Genomic DNA, 21,944 nt, shown 5'->3' with positions numbered 1-21,944 from the left:
TGTGAGCTACCATGTAGTTGCTGGGAATTGAACTCAGGACCTCTGGAAGAGCAGTCAGTGCTCTTAACCTCTGAGCCATTTCTCCAGCCCTAATATTGTTTTCTTTTACTTCTGTTAGCATTTAAAAATGTTTGTAGTTTGATCTCTAATTGGATGACTACTTTTACTATTCATATTGATGTGGATAGCAGCAATCTATTTATGTAACCCCACCTTTGTATGTGAGTGTGTTTGTCGGGCGTCTGGTTCATAGGAAATCTTGGCTATAATTCAGGTATAATATATAAGGTGCTGGCTAACTTAGTCTAAATTTCTTTCTTACTTTTGTTTGTTTGTTTGGCAGACATTTCAGTGACTTAAATCTTACACGGCAGTGTAGACTTTTTGGTTGCCCAAGAATTGCACCTGTGTGCACATCTCTGTATCCATGACTAGAGTACAAATTAGCATATGTTACCATACCCAGACTTTTCTCTTGCATTCCTAAAGAGAAGTCATTTCCTTGTGTTTTCAAGGCAAGTTCTTTCTCCAGCCCTCTAGAATTTGTCCTTGATTCTCTGATGAAGGAGCATGAGGACCCTAATAGTTACCAGACTGGTAAATAGTGACATTTATTTATAGGCAGATATCTGATAGCAAAGTGACAAAAACAAAGAATTGACTTCCTGTGTTATTTAACTATTTGATTTGTGCTTATTTAGCCAGTTTGTTAAATAACTAAATTGAGATTTGCAACAGATGCATAACTATAGATTGCAAAGAAGCTCTCAATACTATTTAAATGCCTGGTCTATTTAAACCCAGTGTTGCTGAGGATATGAATTCAGAAGGAAGGTATATTTTCATAGCCTTACAGGGTTCAAAATTGAGATGTTAAAGTTAATGTGCAAATTTAGCAGAGTTTCTTCAGTGGCAGAAAATGGATATAAAAAGCATTCAGCTTCTGTAAAGGCATGTTCGACTTTAAGCTGTTGAACGAAATCAAGTACCTCTAGAATTCCTGCTAAACCCTTGAAAAGCTATAGACTTTGCAATCTTATGCAGACAATGATTGTATAGGTGTGTCGGCTATGATGTCAGTGGGTAGAAATAAGGGGAAGGCAAGGGAACCAGAAAAAGAAATAGTACTTTATAGAAAGAGCAAAGTAGACCGGCTTATTTGATAACAGATAAAAAGGCATTCATTTGTTAATTTATTTTGTCTCTATCTATCACTGGGATGAAGACTTGGCCTCTCACACCTGCTTGGAAAGGTCTTTAGAAGACAGAAAAAAAATAGAGAATACAATCAAATTATTTTCTAAAAGATGAGAAGCCATTTTGGATGCTTTGGAGATGGTGCAGTGGAGACAGTGGGATTGGGAAACCAAGAATGAAAGTACTGGAGGACCTTTCTCCAACTGAGAGCCAGAAATTCCCTGAGCACAGCCTCCTGGGAGGTCATCTTCTTGAGCAGCCTCAGTTTGTTGCTCTGTGTCTTAAATAAGTCCCTAAAGCCAGCTATACCAGCAGCCTTTTGTTACAGATACTCTGGGCATTCGGGCAAGGCATTGCATGCTAAAGATCATAGAAACAGGGCACACAATGAGGGACAGTCAGGGAGCCATTAACAAAGGTACAAATAGCCCTAAGAAAGATAATACCTCAGGAATATGTGGTATTTGGTCATGAAAGGTAGTGTGAATGATCAGGCTGGAATGTGGATTTCCATTAAATGAGTGACATTGTAAGTCTAAAAGACTGTGATATGCATAAAGTAGGTATATCACCAAAAATAACAATCACATGTCTGAAAGCTAATCAAGATGTAAGGGTTTTTTCCTGATGGAACCAGGAATGGTGGGGATCCAAACATACCTTCCCCTTGGCAAATCTGCATCATCCTTCTTCCACCTCACAGTTGGCTGTGGATCGCCCTGGACCTGACAACGAAATTCCACTGCCTCTTCTTCTAGCACCACCTGGTTAATTGGCCTCCTGAGAAATGTGGGTCGCTCTTCGGGAGAAAAAAAGGAAAAAGACACAATGTAGTAAATGTGAAAAAATCATTAAAAAAACAAAAGATGTGTAGTTTATACAGAATACACACATACTTACTTCTGTCTCTTACCTATATCAGATAATGACTTATAAACCTAATATAATTAACCTGAAATACTTTTTTTGAACATAAGAATCAATATGGTTTCTGTACAAAACTGTGTAACTTCCTGTTAAAGATATGAAGTTGATATTCAGTGAATTCCTAAATCAAAATAGGTGAAACTTACCTTTTTTTTTTAAAAAAAAAGAAAAGACAAAAAAAACCCACTTTAAATTATAAACAGGGAGTTTAAGATGATTCCTCTATTATCGTTGTTCAGAGTGGAAAAGTAAAAGATAAAGCTGATGATAAATAATAATAAAAATAATGAATATTCATGACGAAGCCAGCCAGCAACAACATTCCAGGAAAATGCTACTTCCAGAAATATTCTTTACCATTTCTCACTTGCTACACTACTTTATAAAGATCCAATACATTGATCAGTAATTTAATCCATGTATTGAAAGCTGTCTAACACTGTTAGAATATGTTTTTGTTTTGCTAATTATTTACTATTCCTCATATTTTTTTCCAGTATTGTCCTTTAGTGCTTCAGTCTTTTAAGTCTATATTTTGAATTATACTCTAGCACTTCTCTATCTAAGAGGAAAATGCATTTCTAATTTCAAGGGTCTCACCATCAAAAAGATATAGCAGACAAGACATAGTTTTTTTCCCTCCAAACAATTACATACCTGTCTAGTGTCTGTCTGTTCAGGTAATGGCTGAGTACAGGAAAATGTATGTCTTAAGTTTTATGAACAAAGGTCTCTGAATCATATATCAAATCCAAGTTTGATACTTATTGAAGTAGAAGATGAACTTGAAAGACAGGAGAGTTTCAAGGAGGGGAAGGAGCAACAAAGTGACTATGGCCATATGGCTATGGTTAGCCATATCACATAGACAGAAATGATAGAAACACATTAGGCAGGAAAATTTTCTAACTCATTCACTTAAAATAACACACTAAAAACACAGGATGCAAATGAACATTTTTATTGACTACATTGAGATCAATATTCATGAAAGAATTGTGAAACTGTAAAGGAAAGTTGTTTTTTTTTCCTCAAGAAAGACAATGATTGCTGGCATTTAGCAGGCTGAGAATGATACCTCTCCGCAGAGAAGTGGACAGTAGAAAAAGGCAAGGAGCTATCACGCCCAGTATTTGTATTCTGCAACTCCCAAATTTAAAGCTATCAAAAGCCAGGTAGAATTTTATCTTGCAAGGTTTATTTACTTATGTGTTTGTTTACATCTTATTGTTATATTTTATGTATATGAGGTTTGTGACTGAATGCATGTCTCTACACATCACATGTCCTCCAAAAAGGCTAGTATAAAGTGTCAGTTCTCCTGAGACTAGAGATATGCACAGATGGTTGTGAGCCATTGTGTAGGTGACAGGACTCAAACTCAGGTCCTCTGGAAGAACAGAGTCTTCTTGACCATTGAGCCATTGCTCCAGTCTATAATCATGGACAATTTAAAATGCAGGATTTACAAGCAACTCAGACTAGATATTTTGCTTCCAAAGAGTATATGTAGGTAGAATTAATTAGCAATAAAATATCCTGCCTAAACAACAAAACAAGCGTACAAGTTAGAATGATTTATTTTTTTTTCCTTTGTATGTAGGGTGTATTTATGTGCACAAACATATGTGTGGAAGAATGTGCATGACAGGAACATGTGAAGGACCAAGGTTCATTTTGGAAATTACTCTTTACAGTTCTTCCAACTTATTGATGGTAGGATCAATTTCTTTCTTTCTTTTTATTGACTACTTGGGAATTCCACGTAATGGAACCATTTCGCACTCATGTCCTAGTTCCTCCTGGTCTGCACCCCTCATCCTTGTGATCTCCCATCCCCACCCGACACCCTCCAAAACAAAGAAAACACACAGACACACTCACACATGTGTCCAATTTGTGTTGCCCATACACTCATTGGAGTATGGTCAAATTCCCAATGGCAAGCCCCTTAAAAAACTTAGTCCCCACTCGCACCCCTGCCAGAAGCCATCAATTTTGGATGGCTACACTTCAGCATTCACAATTTTTAAGTTCTGTGGAATAACTCTCTTGCACACTGTAAAGATTTGACACCTAAGTTGGTTTAATAAAACACTGATTGGCCAGAAGTCAGGCAGGAAGTTTAGGTGAGGTGACCAAGCTAAAGATGATGGGAAGGAGAAGGGTGAAGGCAGAAGTCCTCAGCCAGAGACAGGAGATTAACACACCATGCTAATAAAGGTACCGCTGTGTGGCAGAGCATAAATAAGGAATATGGGATAACTTCAAATATAAGGCTAGTTAGGAATAAGCCTGTGGTGTGGGACAAATGTCTATATTCTGTCAATTATGTTTCAAAGAAATGCTGATTGGCCAGTAGAAAGGCGGGAAGTATAGCTGGGACAACCAGACAGAAAGTAGAGGGGGATCAATGAGAACAGGAGAATTCTGGGAAGAGGATAACTCATTCCTCCACAGTCCTGGCCCAGACACATGAGAAGCAAGATGTGACTGCCTCGCTCAAAAAGGTACCAAGCCATGTGGCTAACATATACTACAATAATGGGCTAATAAAGTTATAAGAGTTAATAAGAAGCCTGAGCTAATGGGCTGATCAGTTTATAATTAATGTAGACCTCTGTGCAATTTCTTTGGGACTTAATGATTGCAGAAACCAGGCAGGACAGAAACTCTGTCAACAAGCCTGAGCCATTATCTGAGCATTTATAAATAATATTATGTCTCTGTGTGGTAATTTGGAAGCAGCTGCTTTGCAGGGAGTGGGTGGTAGGGACAGAAAAAGGATCCAGCTACATTTAAGAGTTCTCTTGATGGTTTCCTATCTGGGTTGTTACTTTTGGGGGGCTGGAATAGGGGAGGAGGGGTTGTCACAGAAGTCTTCTATGTGTCTCTTTCTCAATTGTGAATAAGCAGTCATCAACAGCACTGCAAAACTAGCTTCCTTTCAGTACAGTTTCTTAATCAAACTCGAGGGTCAAGGCTATGGTTAATCTGTCTGTCATTGCTAGAATTAAAGTCTCCAAGCACATAGGCCTTTATGTGGATCTGGGGAATCTCTAAGCACTGAACCATCTCCCTAGCCTCAACATTTTCCTTTTAAATGGTGAGAGCAATGTATTTTAAGCATAATGATGCTGTGTTTTGTTTCAGCAGTAAGTAGACAATAGGATTAGTACATCTCTACAAGTGTTTCAAATGTTAATAGTAAATTAGCATAGGAAGTGAGTTGGGCATTTCCTATGCTGTTTGATGCTTTCATCCAGAGCCTGTATTAACCCCCTGCCAACAGAGAGGAAAACACTAATAACATCACTTGAGGCTGAAAATTGATATTTCAAGAGGAGACCTCTTCTGTTCCTCTGATGTTAATGGGGGTATTGTACCATACCTGGCCTATGGAGGAACAAACCATAGCTGTATTTTCGATCATTAGGCAAATGTGAATGTGGCCTCTCCTACCCCAGGCTAAAGCCGAATGGATTGTAAATAACCAGCAGCTTTGTTTTGTCAAGAAGATGGTGAGAGATGAAGCTAATCATAGAGGGAGGGCCATGGATGTGAAGGGCATGTGCAATAGCTCAAGGAAGATGGCAGGTTGACTGAAGGACTGCTGCTGGGCTCTTATATTTCATAGCAGAACCCTCTAAAAACTAAATGCCAAGGATTACACAGGCAGATCTGTGAAAGGTCAAGCCAAAGAGGAAAATGGCTACTGAGTAAAATTATTTCACTATAAACTGGTAGAGATTCTAAAGTTTTAATAAAGGCGGTAGACTTAAGAGATTTAAAATGAATTGTCCATCAGATGAGCAGAGGGATTTTTAACAAATTGAGCATACATTGTGTGTTTGTGAGTGTGAATTCTTGTGAGAAAATGACCCTTGCATTCTTAAGTCATTGTAAGTAAACTTCCCATTCCTTGAAGACAAACTAACTTTGGACCAATAGTTAAAGGAAGTTATATATGCAACAGTAAAGGAAAATAAACACAAATAAGGTAATGCTTGCAGCTACAGCACTTAAATTAAAAGAATATCTAAATAACGAATCAAAAGTACATTTTTAGGCATGATAAAGATTCCTGTCAAATATTAAATGCAAATATCATTTTAAAAGGAATGATGGTAAAGTCATGTTCACTGATATTAGATAGAAGGTCCTTTCCAAATTAATGATCAATAAGAATGACGAGTGAAGAAATAACTAATAAAGAAGAGTCAACACACGAGTCCTCGAAGACAGCCTTTAACTCATCAGAAGACAGAATGAATAAGGTTTGCAAAGATGACAGCATTGCTAGCAATGTTGGACAATAAGGGGTTTGGAATGAATTATTATAATTTAATATGTTGAAAATCCATTGACATTGGAATCAGCGATAACGCTATGGAAAACTAGAATACACTGTAAAATATATAAGTATCACATGTGTCAGGTTTTTATATTATGCTGGGCAAAGTTTACAAGTGGTTCCATACATGTTTAATAGAACATGACACTAGTTCTATTAAAGGTCATAAATATTATTCTCAGGCAAATCTTTCAGTTTTGTGTTTAAAATGGCTCAATCACAGTATTGTAATATATATTTACTGCAATGGACAAAGCTTAAATTAAACATATCTCAAAACATGGGACAATAAGTTTCTTAAATGCTTTTGGTTGCCATACATGGTGGAAACTCCATTTTTATATGGTGATCTGGGGAAGCACCTGAGTTATAATTTCAAGAAAAGGCAAGAGAGAGATCCCCTGCTGCTGTTCTGATTTACCACAGAGAAGGGGATAACTTCACACAGACCTCCCTCTTTCTGTCTAACAAGGCCCAACTGTTATGTAAATAGATAATCACAGGAAAACAAGTGGTGTAAGCAACCATGCTTAGCTTAATAGGAACAGACCACCCAAAGGAAATTCTTAACTTCCATTATCACCTGCCAGTGTTGGGCCTAGCCACTATAAGCTTAGTGGAGGCCTGAGTCTCAGTAGTTTACCCTGAGGCAATACTTGGTTGCAGACCACAAACTGAGATTACCCAGGCATCATCCAAGAACAGACTGTCCAAAGGAAAATCCTAACATTCCAACCACTGCAGATAGGATCACCTGCCAGCAAACATTCACCAGGACACCCTAGACAAATGTCAGCCAATCAGGGGTCCTGAACATTAGAAATCCCTCACCCCCACTTTGCTGGTATAAAAACCCAACTCTAACTGAGCTCTCTGATTGTTCCAATATGTTGGATACACGGAGAGACCGAGTTTGCAAACTTGTATAAAATAAAGGTTATTTGCATTTACATATGGGACTCGGGCTTGTTGGATTCTGGGGAACTTTGTGGATCTAGGCATAACGGTTTACAAATACTAAAAGTCTGATATTGGACACTGAGATGGTTCAGCAGTTAAGAGCATTGCCTGCTCTTCCAAAGGTAATGCATGGTGGCTCACAACCATCTGTAATGAGATCGGGTGCCCTCTTGAGGAACAGACCCGGTCAGTTGTCCTCATCAACTTAGACTATGAAACCCAACATGGATAAGTTCAATAGAACTGCCATATACAGGCTGTCCATGTGTGCTTTCACACTGCCAGGGCATAAACTCGATTTCATTTCATTCACAATACAATTCTTTTGACAGGAAAAGAAATGGAGCTCAAGAATAATGGAGATGAAAGTTACTTGTATCTACAACATAAGTTTTATGTTTCAGTATCTCAGTGTGCCTTTCTTCCTATGATATAATTTAACAAATTATTATTATATTGGACTTTGTTTACAAATTTGGAAGGTATTACTCTGAGAATTTCCATAGCAATCAAATTTCTAATCTGCATTATTCATTATTCTAATTGTATTATATTAATCTTTCTGATTTGTGATACATATAATTTTCTATGGAAAAATGAATAAAAATTGCAGGCTTCATTAATACGGTATATATTCAAAAAATTGGGGAAGAAATACTTTTTTCTTCTATTAATTGCATTTTATTTTCTAGAAATTCATGAAACAGAAACATGAATATTAAAAACTAACAATTTGTATTTAAAATGGAAAATGTATTTTCAGATGTCTTACATTGGTTTTTGCTACTCTTATCAAAGTAACCCCCCCCTTTAGATACAAACTACAAAGTTAAATGTAAGTGTCTAAGGTTTCTCTTTTTGTACTAAAATCATAGAAAAAAATAAAAAGGAAAGTGAGGGGAGTGAGAGTAAATTGATATTAGAACCATCTAGAGAATCTACTGAGAGACAAGAATCACATCCAATATCCGCTAATGTCCACAGAGATTATACACAGGAAGCTCTGGACAATTGAAATAAACAAGTGTGGAAATCTTGGTCCATTGAACAAGCCAACTTAATTTTAAGACATGTTGAAATGAGGCTACTGATTTTTTTCCATGGTATCCCCTTATGTCTGACCACTTATTGAAAAGGCAGAGGCACAAACCTCTGGGGCCATCTGTGGACGGCTTATCAATTAGATTCCAGTCCCCCTAAGTCAGCCGATCCCTAATTATATAACTATGCTGTGATCAGAGGTATCTTCTTTGCCAAAGCAATTAACTTTTTTTTCCATGAGATTAACTGGATTTGAATCACCTGCATAACTTTCTTGCAAGGTTAATCTCTCTGGAGATAACTGTTGTTTGCCAGTGTGTTATTCTGTAGACTACAGCTCTCAAATAGCCCTGTCAAGCTAGTTACAAATCAGCATGGTAGAAAACCCAACTTTTCATGAAGCTATAATCAAATCTAATGTCTTGTCTTACTACAGTCAAGTCAACATTAGTCAGGGAGAGAAATATTCAACTTTACACTATACCACTAATTCAATAGGTGTTTGAATAATCTTTTCTTCTTTTTATGATACAGAGAAGAAATTAAGTACACAGTTAAAACATTCTCCCTTTCAACAGTATGTCGTCTTTGAGAGTGGCTGTAACTGTAATTGCCAAGGACTGTGACATGGCAGTTATTTCCTGGATGACCTTAGCAATTTTAAGGTAAAATTCCCTTGAGATTGTAAAAGCAGTACTGTGGCTATAATTGCATAGGTGGGGTTGTTTAAGTCCTATAAGAAGAAACTATGTAATAAAAGGACATTAGAGCTAACTACTGCTTGTAAACCTTGCCTTGCCTTTGTGCCCTAGCAGAAACTGCCTTGGTGCAGTGCCTATAAAGTAAGGAAGTCATCAGATGGTTAGCTTCACAGGTCTTTTTTGACTTTACAGTGTATGTCTAAAGGGAAGGAAGCTTGATAACCATTGAATGCTATTACTGTGACCTTCCACAAACCTTGGTGATAATGGTCTGGCAACCTGGATGTGTTCACATAAATTCTGACTGAATTAATTTAGTTTTGACAATAATTTTATTCTTGGAAATAAAGACCAACATAGATACAATTTGGAGGAGAAAATTCTTCTCTCATCAAGTTTTAAAAACAATAGTTAATGTTATTCTTGATAATAGACTATGAAGCAAGATTACAGAATATGCCCCTGTGAACAAATTTCATCACTTCCCGAAGTATTAAAATAGATTTTTAAAATATAGTAGGTACTTGAGAAATATTCGCAAGTACTACATTGCTTCTACTAATCAGGATGATTTATTCAAAATATCATTTGAATTCTTACCTGAAATCTGTAGCATGGATAGATATTGCTTTTTATATTTTTATGTTTTTATTTTTATAAGCATAAGTGTTTTGCCTGCATGGGTGTCTGTGTACCATGTGTACCTGATGCCTGTGGAGGCCAGGGGAGGCTGTCAGATCCCCTGAGACTGGAGTTACAGATAGTTGTAAACTGACATATGGGTATTGGAAATCAAACCCAGGTTTTCTAGAAGAGCAATCAGTACTCTTAAGCCTGGAGCCATCCCACCAGCCCCAAAACAATGATTTCTTACGGTTTTTGAGATAGCAATATTTTTAACTTTATCTATGTGTATTTTAGCTCCTTTCAACATATGAGCCAATTTTCTCAACTAGTGTCTTAAAAAGCACATCACAAGCCCATGTCTCAGTCCTCATCCTTCATGAAGAGGCTAGTTGCTAATAGTCAAACACTAACTGAAAATCATGAGGAGAGAAAGTTTATGATATACTTTTAATGGATGGAAACAAAATATGGATGGATGCCAATACATAATATGCTATTTGAAAAAAAAAAGCCTTCTCCATAAAATCAGAGCAATGGACAGAAGAGCAAGTCTCTGGAAAGGAATTATGAATAAGGAGAGGTAAATTAATACCACAAAGAAACATTTATAATTCAGTGTTATTAGAATTGAGGGACATAAAGCTGGCATAGTGGTACCTGCCTGCCATGCCCAAATCAGAAGGCAGGAATGGGGGATTGTGAATCTGAAGAGAGCTTGAGCCATAGAGCAAGACCATGTCTCAAAAGAAAAAGAAGCAAACTCTGTGTCATAAAGAAACACATGAAACAAACATGGATTACTATCAACAGGATAAGCAGAAAAGGAAAGATCCAGAAATATAACATGCAATTCCTTAAATACATGTTTCACAACGTCAGGTTGGTGGGAGAAGAAGGAGGCAGCAATCACTTATAAACTATACCTAAGCAGGACTGGAAGCCCAAATTCCAGGAGGGTGAGGGAGTGCTGTGCTTTCATGGGCCTCTTCTCTATGAAGCAAAGTGTGTAAAGGTTGTCATAAAAGACAAACAAGCGAAACACTTTATCCATTACAGTGGTTGGAATAATAATTGGCATGAATGGATTCCAGAAAGCAGAACACTCAAATACATGGACACCAGCTTGCAGAACACAGTGAGAGCCTTCAAAAGGCCAATCAGGAACGAAATGCAGATGGCTGCACCAGGAGAGAAGACATCTTGTCCGCAGCAGAAAAATGTTGAAGTGAAAACAAAGAAGAACAAACAGAAAGCACCTGGAAATGGAGATGCTGGCAGTACCAGTGAGACGCCTCAGCCTCCTAGGAAGAAGAGAGCTCAGGAAGATCCTACCACTGAAAATGAAGAAACATTTATGAACAGAGTTGAAGTTAAAGATTCCTGAAGAGCTGAAACCATGTCTTGTTGATGAGTGGGACTTGATCATCACACAAAACAGCTTTGTTATATTCCTGCCAAGAAGAACGTGGATTCAATTTTGGAGGATTATGCAAATTACAAGAAATCTCAAGGAAATCCAGATAAAGAATATGGTATCAATGAGGTTGTAGCAGGACAAAGGAGTACTTCAGTGTAACACTGGGCACTCAGCTGCTTTATGAATTTGAGAGACCACAATTTGCTGAAGTTCTTGAAGATCTTCCTGATGCACCCATGTCCCACATGTACGGAGCACCACACTTACTGAGATTATTTGTGCGAATTGGAGCAATGAGAATAGCCTTGATTTATTACTGAGCTATCTACATGATTTCCTCCAATACCTGGTGAAGAATTCTGCAGCTTTGTTCAGTGCCAGTGATTGCCATCAGAAAGCTGTGTGAGGGGCATTCTCTCTCTCACTTGTGCTTGGATCTCTGCAAACAGTTTGGTTCTTTGTCCTTCTCTTATACAAATGATGTACTTTGAAGACCCATTAGTGTGTAACAGAATTGATAGTTGTTTTCTGTTTGATTTTAAACTGATGTGGGATTTCCCTTTGTATGTTGTGTTTGCCATTGATAAATAAAGGAACAGCTCTGGACCTATAGCAAGGCAGAACTTAGGTAGGCAGGAAAAACTAAGCTGAATGCTGAGAGAAAGGAGGCAGAGTCAGAGAGAAGCCATGTAGCCCTGCTGAACACAGACGCCAGAACTTTACGTGGTAAGCCACAGCCACATGGCAATATACAGATTACTAGAAATGGGTTAAATTAAGATATAAGTGTTACCCAATAAAAAGCTAGAGCTGATGCTCCAAGCAGTAATTTAAATAATATAGTTTCTGTGTGCTGAGCTGATGAGCAGCCGGGAACCAACAAGCAGCCTCCTCCAACATTAAACAGAGAAAATAAAAGGAGTCACTGCTCCTTTTTTCTTTCTTTTTCATTTCAAAGTTTCTACCAGTGTATTCAGCAATGGGCAGCAGAGGGACATGCTGTAGAGTGTTTTATAGCCTAGTTGACAAAGCTGCTTTTGAATGCTGGTGGTTCTGTTCCTTTGACACTACGTACTTTAAAGGTTCACTTCAGTGTATATAATTGAACACCCATCCACCTGTGCTTTATTTTTTTTTTTTTGTAATGGTGCTTAAAAAGCCCATCCTTTGCAAGTCATCGATATTGTTTCTTAGGCATTTTATCTTTGCTTAATTGTTAAAAAATGGTGGCTTGTTTCATGAGTTTTGTGTGTGTCTAATGCATGTTTTAACATGATAGCTGCAATGTATCTGTAGCTACAATTTTATGAAAAAAGTTTTTCAGATCTTCAAATAATTCTTTCCTTTAAATTTCAAAAAAAAAAAAAATACATGATTTACCGGAGCCAAACAGAAAGTCCAATAAAATGAATAGAGTTGTTTTGGTTGACAGATTTCTGGTTTGATTTTTTTTTTGACTAGCATATAAATAAACAAGGTTGTGGATGAGTAACCAATCAAGGCATATACTTGCAATGTGTCAGAAGAGTGAGAAATGAGATAAGGACACACTGCTAAGAGTTTTGGAGGGGAAAAAGTAAATCAAAAGACCCAACTATATGCAAAGGTATGCCAACAAAGTCATAGTAGACTTCTCTAGGGGAATGCAAGGGGGCTAAATAACTTTGGAGAGGCACTTTCAATGGTCACAGAAAATTAAAGAATTTTGACACTATGATTTTGTAACTTAGATTTCACATAGAGTAAAGGCATATGAATTTGGGATGTGCCCTGAGCTCCAGGCAAGCAGAAAGCAGTGGATAAATACTTGCATAATCAGGACGTAAAGAAACACATACAGGATATTAGGCATACAGAATCTAACATCAAAGCAAGGGAGGAGAATATCAGGGTTGGAAATTCTGAAGTAGACCTGAATGCACAGAGTTTGGGATCTCCAGGGCAGCTATAATAGGGGAGCACATACTGTTGAGTTATGAAAAATAGAATGTAAGCTTTACCAGTTTGAAACAAGCATAGTTTCAAAACAGAAAATGAATCACAATATCATAACATTTAGTTCATTGGTCATAATATTTACATGGTTGAAAATAACACAAAACATTTTATTTGACCATGTGTAAACAAGTGTTTAAGTATGTGCATGTACATGCTTATATTTGTGGGCACCAAACTACCCATGGGACACACATGGAATTCTGAGGAAACTTTGAGTGCCAGTTCTCATAATCCATTTTGTTTGAGACAAGATATATCAGGCTAGCTGGCCTGGATGCTTCAGTGTCTCTCTCTGCTTTCCATCTTGCTGTAGAGAGATTGGAGATGTGATCTACTATGCCTGTTTTACCTGCATTTTGGGGATTTGAAATCAGATTCATATGTTTGTATGAATAATTCTTGTTCACTGAGACACTACTCTAGCCATGCAAATTTCAATATCAATAGCACAAATGATTCTAAAAAGAGTATACTAAAAAGAGATAGATAAAAGTTCAAGGCCAGCCTGGTCTACAAAAGCTAGCTGCAAGACAGGCTCCAATTTCTTATTTTTTAAAATAGAATATAGAATTGTGTCATAATGAATATCTAAAATATATACTAGAAAAACATGCTTAAAATATTAAAATGAATACCCAAAAAGGGAGTGGGAGAACAAAATAACTTTCAAAAGTAATCAACAAAGAAATAATGTACCACTGTGTATATGCATGTGTGTGCATGTGTATATGTGTATATGCATACATGTATTTGTGTACATCCATGCACATGTGAAAGATTCTTAAGGAAGATGTAAAGCAAAATATTTCAGTATTTTACTTTGGTATTTAACAGCTATGATATGTATTGAAATTGCAGGGTACAAAACTGATTTTGTGTATTGTTTGGACACACTTAAAAATCATTTAGAAAACATATGCTTTATTTTAAGCTTTTTTTAATAAACAGTTTTCGCTTATAGATTGCATGCTTCAATCCTAGTTTCTCTGAGCATGTTTAGGCTCTTTAAAGCTTAACATATGCATTAATTATCTAGAGTGGGAAGTAGTGATGTTCTTTATGAAATGTCTAGAGTTTGTTACAGATGACAGAGTCATTTCAGACTAGAATACTACATTCTGAGTTTTAGATTTGATAATGGGTACACTCTGACTTTTAGACTTGATAATGCACACTTGAGGAGGAGGTTATCTCATATACAGAACATGATTGCTGAGAAACAAATAGAACAGATCACCCATCTGGTACTTAGAATCAGTTTACTGTGCTCACATTTTAATGGAAAGAGTCACAGGAAAATGGAATGCACAAACTACATTTCCTAGATCAAGTCCAGTTGTTGAAGAATAAAACAACTGAAAAAAACAGATACTTTTTTTCAGTAATGTAGATAACTACTGGATAAGGTAAGAACCTTTATTTTTCTTTGCTCACCTTGCACTTTATTAGTGAAGGATATTTCTTGAAGAGCAAACATCACTAATTACTTTTCCTGTAGAACCTCTTGAGTAAAGCTGGCATTTCATTGCCAGAGACCATTATAGTCAAAGACCCTAAGGTGAACTTGGAGCTACTTGAAGATAGAACTGAACAGGTGGACTGAGAAATGTACACCAGGTTTACAAACATAATTCCAAAATTATAATATTTAGTAGTGCTGAACTAAAAGGCAGTTTGTTTTTTAATGTTTTCAAGGTAAGGGATTCAAGTGTAATAAATGAGGGGGGTCCCACTGTTGACCTTATTTCTCTAAAATTAGGAGTCAGAGATCAGCAAAACTCTCACACAGAAATCACAGCTTTGATTAGACTATCACTTCCCTATTCTATCTTTCTTTTCTTCCCATAATTATTTAAAAAGTATGTATATATACATATATCATACTTGCGTATATATCTCATCTCATCTCATATCATTTCCCCTTTGCCAGCTTCTTCCAGATCCTCCCCCTCCATCCCGGGACAGTTTCATTCTTTCTCTCTCTGTCTTTCTGGTCTCTGCCTCTCTCTTTTCCTTTTTCTTCATTTGGGGTATTGTTTGTTACATATAAAATGGAATTTCAACTTTCCCTCAACTTATTGTATATGAAACCCCTCAGGTCAGTTTACACTATCAGATAACTGTTTCTCAGCTCCCTAAATCAATTCTTCCACAGGAACTGCCTCTGGATAAATTTAACCTCTTGGGTTGATAGCTATTTTTTAAAATAATTTATAATTTGAACCACAAATTTTGACAGGCTTACAGGTCTCTTGCAGTTCCCATAAAGTCTTTAGGAAAAGTAGGGTAAATATTTCAAATACAGAAACATTACTGGTAGATCTAATTGTTCTGGTAATGGCATTGAACCCTTTCAATTTCCCTTTGAAGATAGTCTATACTGTCATAATGCAATGTTTTTCTACTCAAGAGCTTGTGGTAGCTACAAAAAAAATAGCAATGAGTGTTTCTTTAAATAGAAGAGCTATACTTGTGGGTTTTCAATGCTGATATTCAGTGACCACTAATTTCACATCTTACCAGAGAGAATTGTATTTTTATTTATTACTATGTAGAGGGAGTTTGAGACTCTTAAAGCTGACTGCATATGATTTAGAGGAAAACTTAGAGTTTTCTGGACTAGGTGGACATTGAACAGAATTATAGAATTATATTTATTTGTTTCTTTAATAAATTATGAGACATTTCCTGCCTTTCTCATTTGGGACTAGAAGTGGGGGAGTATCCACGGGGAGTATTATCAGAGATTATTCAGCATGCAGAAAGTTTGAAAAGACCTTGATCTTTCATTCAAAGAGAACAACCAGAGAGGCATCACAGGATCTGTTTCCATAGCAATGCTCCCGATCATATGACTGGATATCAGGATGAGTAAAAAATGTTAATATGTATTTAAATCCACATACAAGCAAACATGTGTCTGCATATTATATACATATATGTATTTTTATATGTATGCATCTAATACCTAATAAATATATCAAAACAGAATGAGTGAGGAACATTAATTCTCTGAGAAATAGTGTGATTTTTTAACATTTTAAAAAACAGATATTTAAATAATCTTAAATACATGAATAAAGTAGGCAAACTGATGTTTCTTTTTAAAAGATAAAGTGACATTTCTTTCTCAATTTGACATTAAAGTTTTCATCATAAAATACCTCAAAATCCCAATTCTAATCACTATTGGTTACTCCAATTATTGAGTCATTGTTCATATATATCCTAAACTTTAGTGCTAACAAAACTACAGCTATTTATAATTTGTGAGTACTAATGTTGTCAGTCTGACAGGATGTAGAATTAGAGATGAGACCAACTTTGAGCTTGTTCATGAGGGAGCTTCTTACTAGGTTAACTGAGATAGGAAGAGCTCCCCTAAATATGCACACTATAGGGTTGTGTTCACGGAAAAACATTAACCTAGCAGCAGTGTTCATGTCTCCTTATTTCCTGACTGTAGATGCAAAATAAGCCTTCAGCTGCATCAAGCTACTGTGACCAGGACTTCTCTGCCACTGTGCCAACAGATGCTCCTTTACTCAGCTGCGTCTTTTCAAGTATTTGGTCACAGAAACAAGAAAAGGAAGCAATACATAAATTAGAAGAGAGTTTTACCGAAGACAGTCAGCTCTGCAGGGTCGCTGTCTCTTTCTCCCACCATATTGGTACCCACACAGGTATACATCCCTGCATCACTTTTCCTGGTATTTGATATCATCAGTTTTCCACCTCGGATCTAGATGAAATAAACAAACGGAAAAGAAAGAGAAAAGAAAGAGGCTCTAGTTGATAATTTTGATTTTTTTAAGGTCTGCCAAACTTATTGCTGAAAAATAATGTTTATGTTTTATAGAACTTTGATTATAAGTAAAATGACTTGAATAAACCATTGAATTTATAGATGGTTTGATATATAGCAAAAGCCAACGAGTCTCTTTTCAAAAGCACGTACTCAACACAAAACCATAAAGACCAAATTCTCATTTAAGGGGTAATGCTTCATAGTCACAGCAAAAGCAGAAACATTTGAATATATATTGCAGTATCTATCTACTATTTAGATTTTGTATAATGGTGCCATTTCAATGTATACATGACATAAATTCATATTATAAAATATAAAATTAAATATTCCAGGTAACACATGACTTTTTTAAAATAATGTTGTAGCATTTTTTTTTTTTTTTGCACCGTGAGGATGTGTCTTTGGCAAGGCACCTTTTGATTGGCTTAATAAAGAGCTGAATGGCCAATGGCTAGGAAGAAGAGGATAGGCAGGACTTCCTGGGAAAGAGGAAGAGGAGCCAAATCTATGTGTAATGCAATGCCAGCATGATGTGGACCAAGTTGGCCCTACAGAATGATAGAGAGGTAAAAAGGCCATATGACAGAACACAGATTATAGAAGCATGTTAATTTAAATTATAAGGGCTAGCTGGGGACAAGCCTAAGCTAAAGGCCAACCTTTCATAATTAATAAGATGTCTTTATGTCATTATTTTGAGTTGGAGGTCCCAAAAGAGAATTTAGCAACAAAATAACATATGTCTAGTCAAATGAAACATTTATTTTTTTAATAAAATACATTAATTCTCTGTCATTGTATTTTATCTAAATGATGAACTACTAAATAATATCTAATGTAAATTTTATTTCAGTGAAGTCCTCATTTCCTTTTATAATACTGAATCTAATATAAAACGAGAGGTAGCCTTTAAGCCTAATGGCTACATTTATATTTTAATATCAATGTATGAAGCATAAATGACTGCTAGAAACCTCTAGAGAGTGAAGATATTAATATTACACTACAAAATCACAATTACATATTCAAATTGGTGCAATTATTAGTATAACGTAGACATTTATGATTATCTCACTGAGTCCCATCCAAAATTCAATATGTGGTATATGGAAAATTAGGATTTAGATCCAATTTTGGTATTAATATGTTAACAGAGTTCATTCCGATGTGAACCTCAGTGTCTCTAGACTTTCTTGTAAATGGACTCACACTTATCCTCTCTTCCTTGTCATCAATTCGGACTTTATCTTTCTTCCAGTAGATGGTAGGTTCTGGGTGTCCTCGTGGGGGCTGGCACTCCAAGATTGCAGGCTCTCCAGCTGCCACTACCACATCTGTGGGGTTTTGCCGGAAGTCATCTCTCAATACTGAAGAAAAATTAAAACAGGTAAAAATATTCTTAATGATACTATTCCATTTTTTGTCTTGCCAACATTAACTTCAAGTCTTAGCCAAGTGATAAATGCTGGGTATTTCTAGTGCACATAGCCATATCTGCTAGAAAAAATATGTCAAATCCAACCTAAGTGCTCACTGATGGGGAAAGAGCTACTGGGGGGAGGCATTCACATACATTGGTTCTAAAATCCAGTTTTAAAAATAATATATCAAACATCAATGAAATAAGATATTTTGATATAACTCGGAGCTGTAACCATGCAAGGTATGAAACATTTCACATAATGTAGATCTACTTTCTATTAAGAAAAGTGTATATGGGTATGTGTTCGTGAGTGCATTACAATAAATGTCTAAGATAAATTAAACCTTGAAGCAAGCTGTACACAGGTCGCTTATGATCCTGTGTACACTTGGGTCTATGATGAGAGAGAAGTGAGGACTTTGAGAAGCTGTCTTGCTTGTGACATGAATGAGGGCTCACGGCTTTCCACACTTCACTAAGCAAACTCATTGTTGACTTTTGCAACGCCCTAGCACCCACGTACGAGGGTTTTGTTTCAAACCCTCTGCATCCCCACCTGCCAAGTGACATCTGGAAAGCATGACATGCAGAACAGAGATACCCTTTATGGCACTATTGCAGCCTGAATCATCCCTCTTTTTATTAGTGAGGAGAACAGCAGGTTGGACCTCCGATACAACCTTCAAAAATCTGGCGTGTGTCAGATGTCCAAATGTCACACATCTATTAGTGTGATCCGTTCTTCTGCTGGCAAGATGGGAAGGCTGCATGCCCTATCAGATGGAGAAGAATGGAGTGTGTTTGGCAAACAGTGGCCCTAAGTATTTTAGTAAAAACATTCAAAATAGGAGTTGAGATTAGCTAACATGATGTTTACCTTCACTGTTCGTGTTTCCCAATCACATTCATTTTCCTTTTCTTTGACATTCCAGCCCTCACAAGCTTTGTTTTATCTTACTCAGTTAGTTTTGTTTAGTTTTGTGTTCTTTGAGGCAGCCTCACTGTGTAGCCCAGGTTGGCCTCAAATCAATGATTCTATGATTCTCCTATATGTCAAGTGTTGTGATTTCAGCCACATAGTACAATCTAGCAAACAAAGTCTATTTTTAAAGTATGTAAAGCTAAAATTTATAACTATCACCTTTCTTTCTTTCTTTCTTTCTTTCTTTCTTTCTTTCTTTCTTTCTTTCTTTCTTCCTTTCTCTATCTTTCTATATGTCTATCTATCTATTTATCTATCTATATCATGTAACTATCTGCATATACTCTTCGATTATCTATAGTATATGTACACACATGAGGTATGTCTGTTTCTATATGTATATGATGATGATGCATGTTCATATAGATGAATAAATGTGTGTATATAATATATATATATCTTCTATGTGTGTATAACATATATATCTTCTAAAACTGAATATATTTATATATGTATGTATGTTTGTATATATATATACATATATATATATACACGCTAGATAACCTACCTCATATAGTCTGTAAGAGAGAACAACTCTTGGCATTAAGGATTATATTAAGACAGCTGCCCTCCCTATCCTATTATTATGAGATCCATCTAGCATTTTCTTTGTTGTTTGAAGTCTCTAGGTTAGTTTTATTTTTCAAATTTAAAAGAAAAAATCTCTTCTGATAATAGCCCCAGAGAGACAAGTGAATAACTTTTCAGGTTTTTTTTCCCTCTCTTTCTTCTCATAACACATCTTTTAAGACAGTTTTTCATCTTAATGAAATCATTGCCCTGTAAGAGAAAAGTTTGTTTTCATTGCAGGAAGAGAAGCAAAGGTTCCAAATTGTTCACTATCAGCTTAGAAGCAGATTCATTTAATGCTTTTCTCCTAAGGACAGGCGTTACACATTAGCACTAAGAAGCGCACAGGTTTTCTTTTTTTTTTTCCCCTCTTGTCTAACAGGCAAAGGACATGTGACATTTATGCATAAGAGAGTGAGGTGTACATTTTGACATTCATACAGGGGATGAGAGGGTTAACACTGGGGTTCCCTCTTGTAGGTATATGCTTCAGGGAGAGCTAGCTGGTGACTCATTTATATTCCAAATAGAGAACAGCTGCCTATTTATGCAATGCTAAGAAGTGCAAAAATATGGTAACAGGGTGATGAAGCCCCTATGATATCCGGTCCTGGCAACAAATGGTGTTTTGGCAGACCCTCAATCTGTTCCAAAATGGCACATCTGGCCATTTAAAGGCCCTTCACCAGATCTTGCCTCCTAAGGACATGGCAAAGAGTCTTAGCTCAAATGGTACTAAAGATCACTGCAAAGCAGTCACAGAAGCAGTCTTGCATGCGTTTGTAACAATTTAAATTTTGTAAAAGAGCTCTTTGACCTGGTGAACAAAATGAGGAAAAATATCATAACGAAGTATAAAGTATAAGGACTGCTTCTCTGAAACAATATAACATGTGTTTATGCATTCAAAAAAAAAAAGGAAAATGACTCCAATTTGCACATGAAGCCAAGAAATCTAACATCATCTGTAATTTTAGGCTTTCAGACTGTTCGCTCAGAGAGTAGGGTGAGATAATGGTATAATTGGTACTGTACCCTCTTCAACTTGTAATATGCTCTTTGGGGTTTGCATGTAATGCAGATAACTCGCATGTTCTCAGTCACACCAGTTCATTTGCTCTGAGTTGTGGGGTAAAACTTGTCTCACTCATGCTAAACTTAAAGCAACTGCACATTACTTCTGACAGGACAGTTTAACAGACTGAAATATTCATTTTTCCCCTCTTTTGCTGCCTATGTAGGTGTGTGTTGTAGAGCCTATGGCACCAAAATGAAGCATTCTATAGTGGAAGAAGTTTCCTTAGTTTTCGGGAAAAAAATAAAACTCCCAAGGTAAATGAAATAAAGTAACTACATTTTTAAAAACAAATAATTTTGTTATTTTGAGACTAGAATTACATCATTTTCCACTACCTTTTTCATCTTGCAAACTCTCTCATATGCCCCTTTTGATCTTTTTCAAATGCAGCACCTCTTTTTAGTTAAGTGTTGTTACACACACATGGATACACACACACACACACACACACACACACACACACACACAAGTACAACCTGCTCAGTCGGTATTATATTTTTCTTATATGTGTTTTTTTTTCAGGGCTGACCATTTGCTGTTAAAAAACACGTGGATGTAGGAAAATAGGAGGCCTCAATTCTACATGAAGAAGTAAGGTAACTAAGGAATGATAAAAGCAGGAAAAAGAGAAAAATACTCTAACTCAGAAATTTTTAAGAAATGCTTGAAAATTGTAAGAATCACAAGGCTCCCCATGATTTTACAAGAGCTGGGGAGAGAAGATGCTCTAGGATGCTGATCTACCACATATAAGGAGCTCCAGAAATGCAGCTTTCTGGAGTGATGACTCCTGCTGAAGTGAGGTGTGTGTGTGTGTGTGTGTGTGTGTGTGTGTGTGTGTGTGTGTGTGTGTGTGTG

General features: G+C 36.5%; 1 protein-coding gene and 1 pseudogene across 12 annotated transcripts in view; one reads left to right on the top strand and one right to left on the bottom strand.

Moving 5' to 3' along the window:
• Robo2 (roundabout guidance receptor 2) overlaps positions 1 to 21,944 on the bottom strand; it is a 1,182,575-nt gene that overhangs the window by 141,430 nt on the left and 1,019,201 nt on the right. For all 12 annotated transcript variants that reach the window (XM_026786840.1, XM_026786841.1, XM_026786863.1 and 9 more), the window contains exons 3-5: positions 18,243 to 18,400; positions 16,844 to 16,964; positions 1,858 to 1,996 (exon numbers count right to left, since the gene is read on the bottom strand). In XM_026786840.1, coding sequence (XP_026642641.1) covers positions 1,858 to 1,996; positions 16,844 to 16,964; positions 18,243 to 18,400 — 418 coding nt within the window. The remainder of the gene's footprint in view (positions 1 to 1,857; positions 1,997 to 16,843; positions 16,965 to 18,242; positions 18,401 to 21,944) is intronic.
• Positions 6,312 to 11,630, top strand: LOC101993010 (annotated as a pseudogene).

Source organism: Microtus ochrogaster, chromosome 2, assembly GCF_000317375.1.
Source record: "Microtus ochrogaster isolate Prairie Vole_2 chromosome 2, MicOch1.0, whole genome shotgun sequence".
NCBI lineage: Eukaryota > Metazoa > Chordata > Mammalia > Rodentia > Cricetidae > Microtus > Microtus ochrogaster.
The sequence above is the reverse complement of the archived record's forward strand: the minus strand, read 5'-3'. Positions and strand labels throughout refer to the sequence as shown.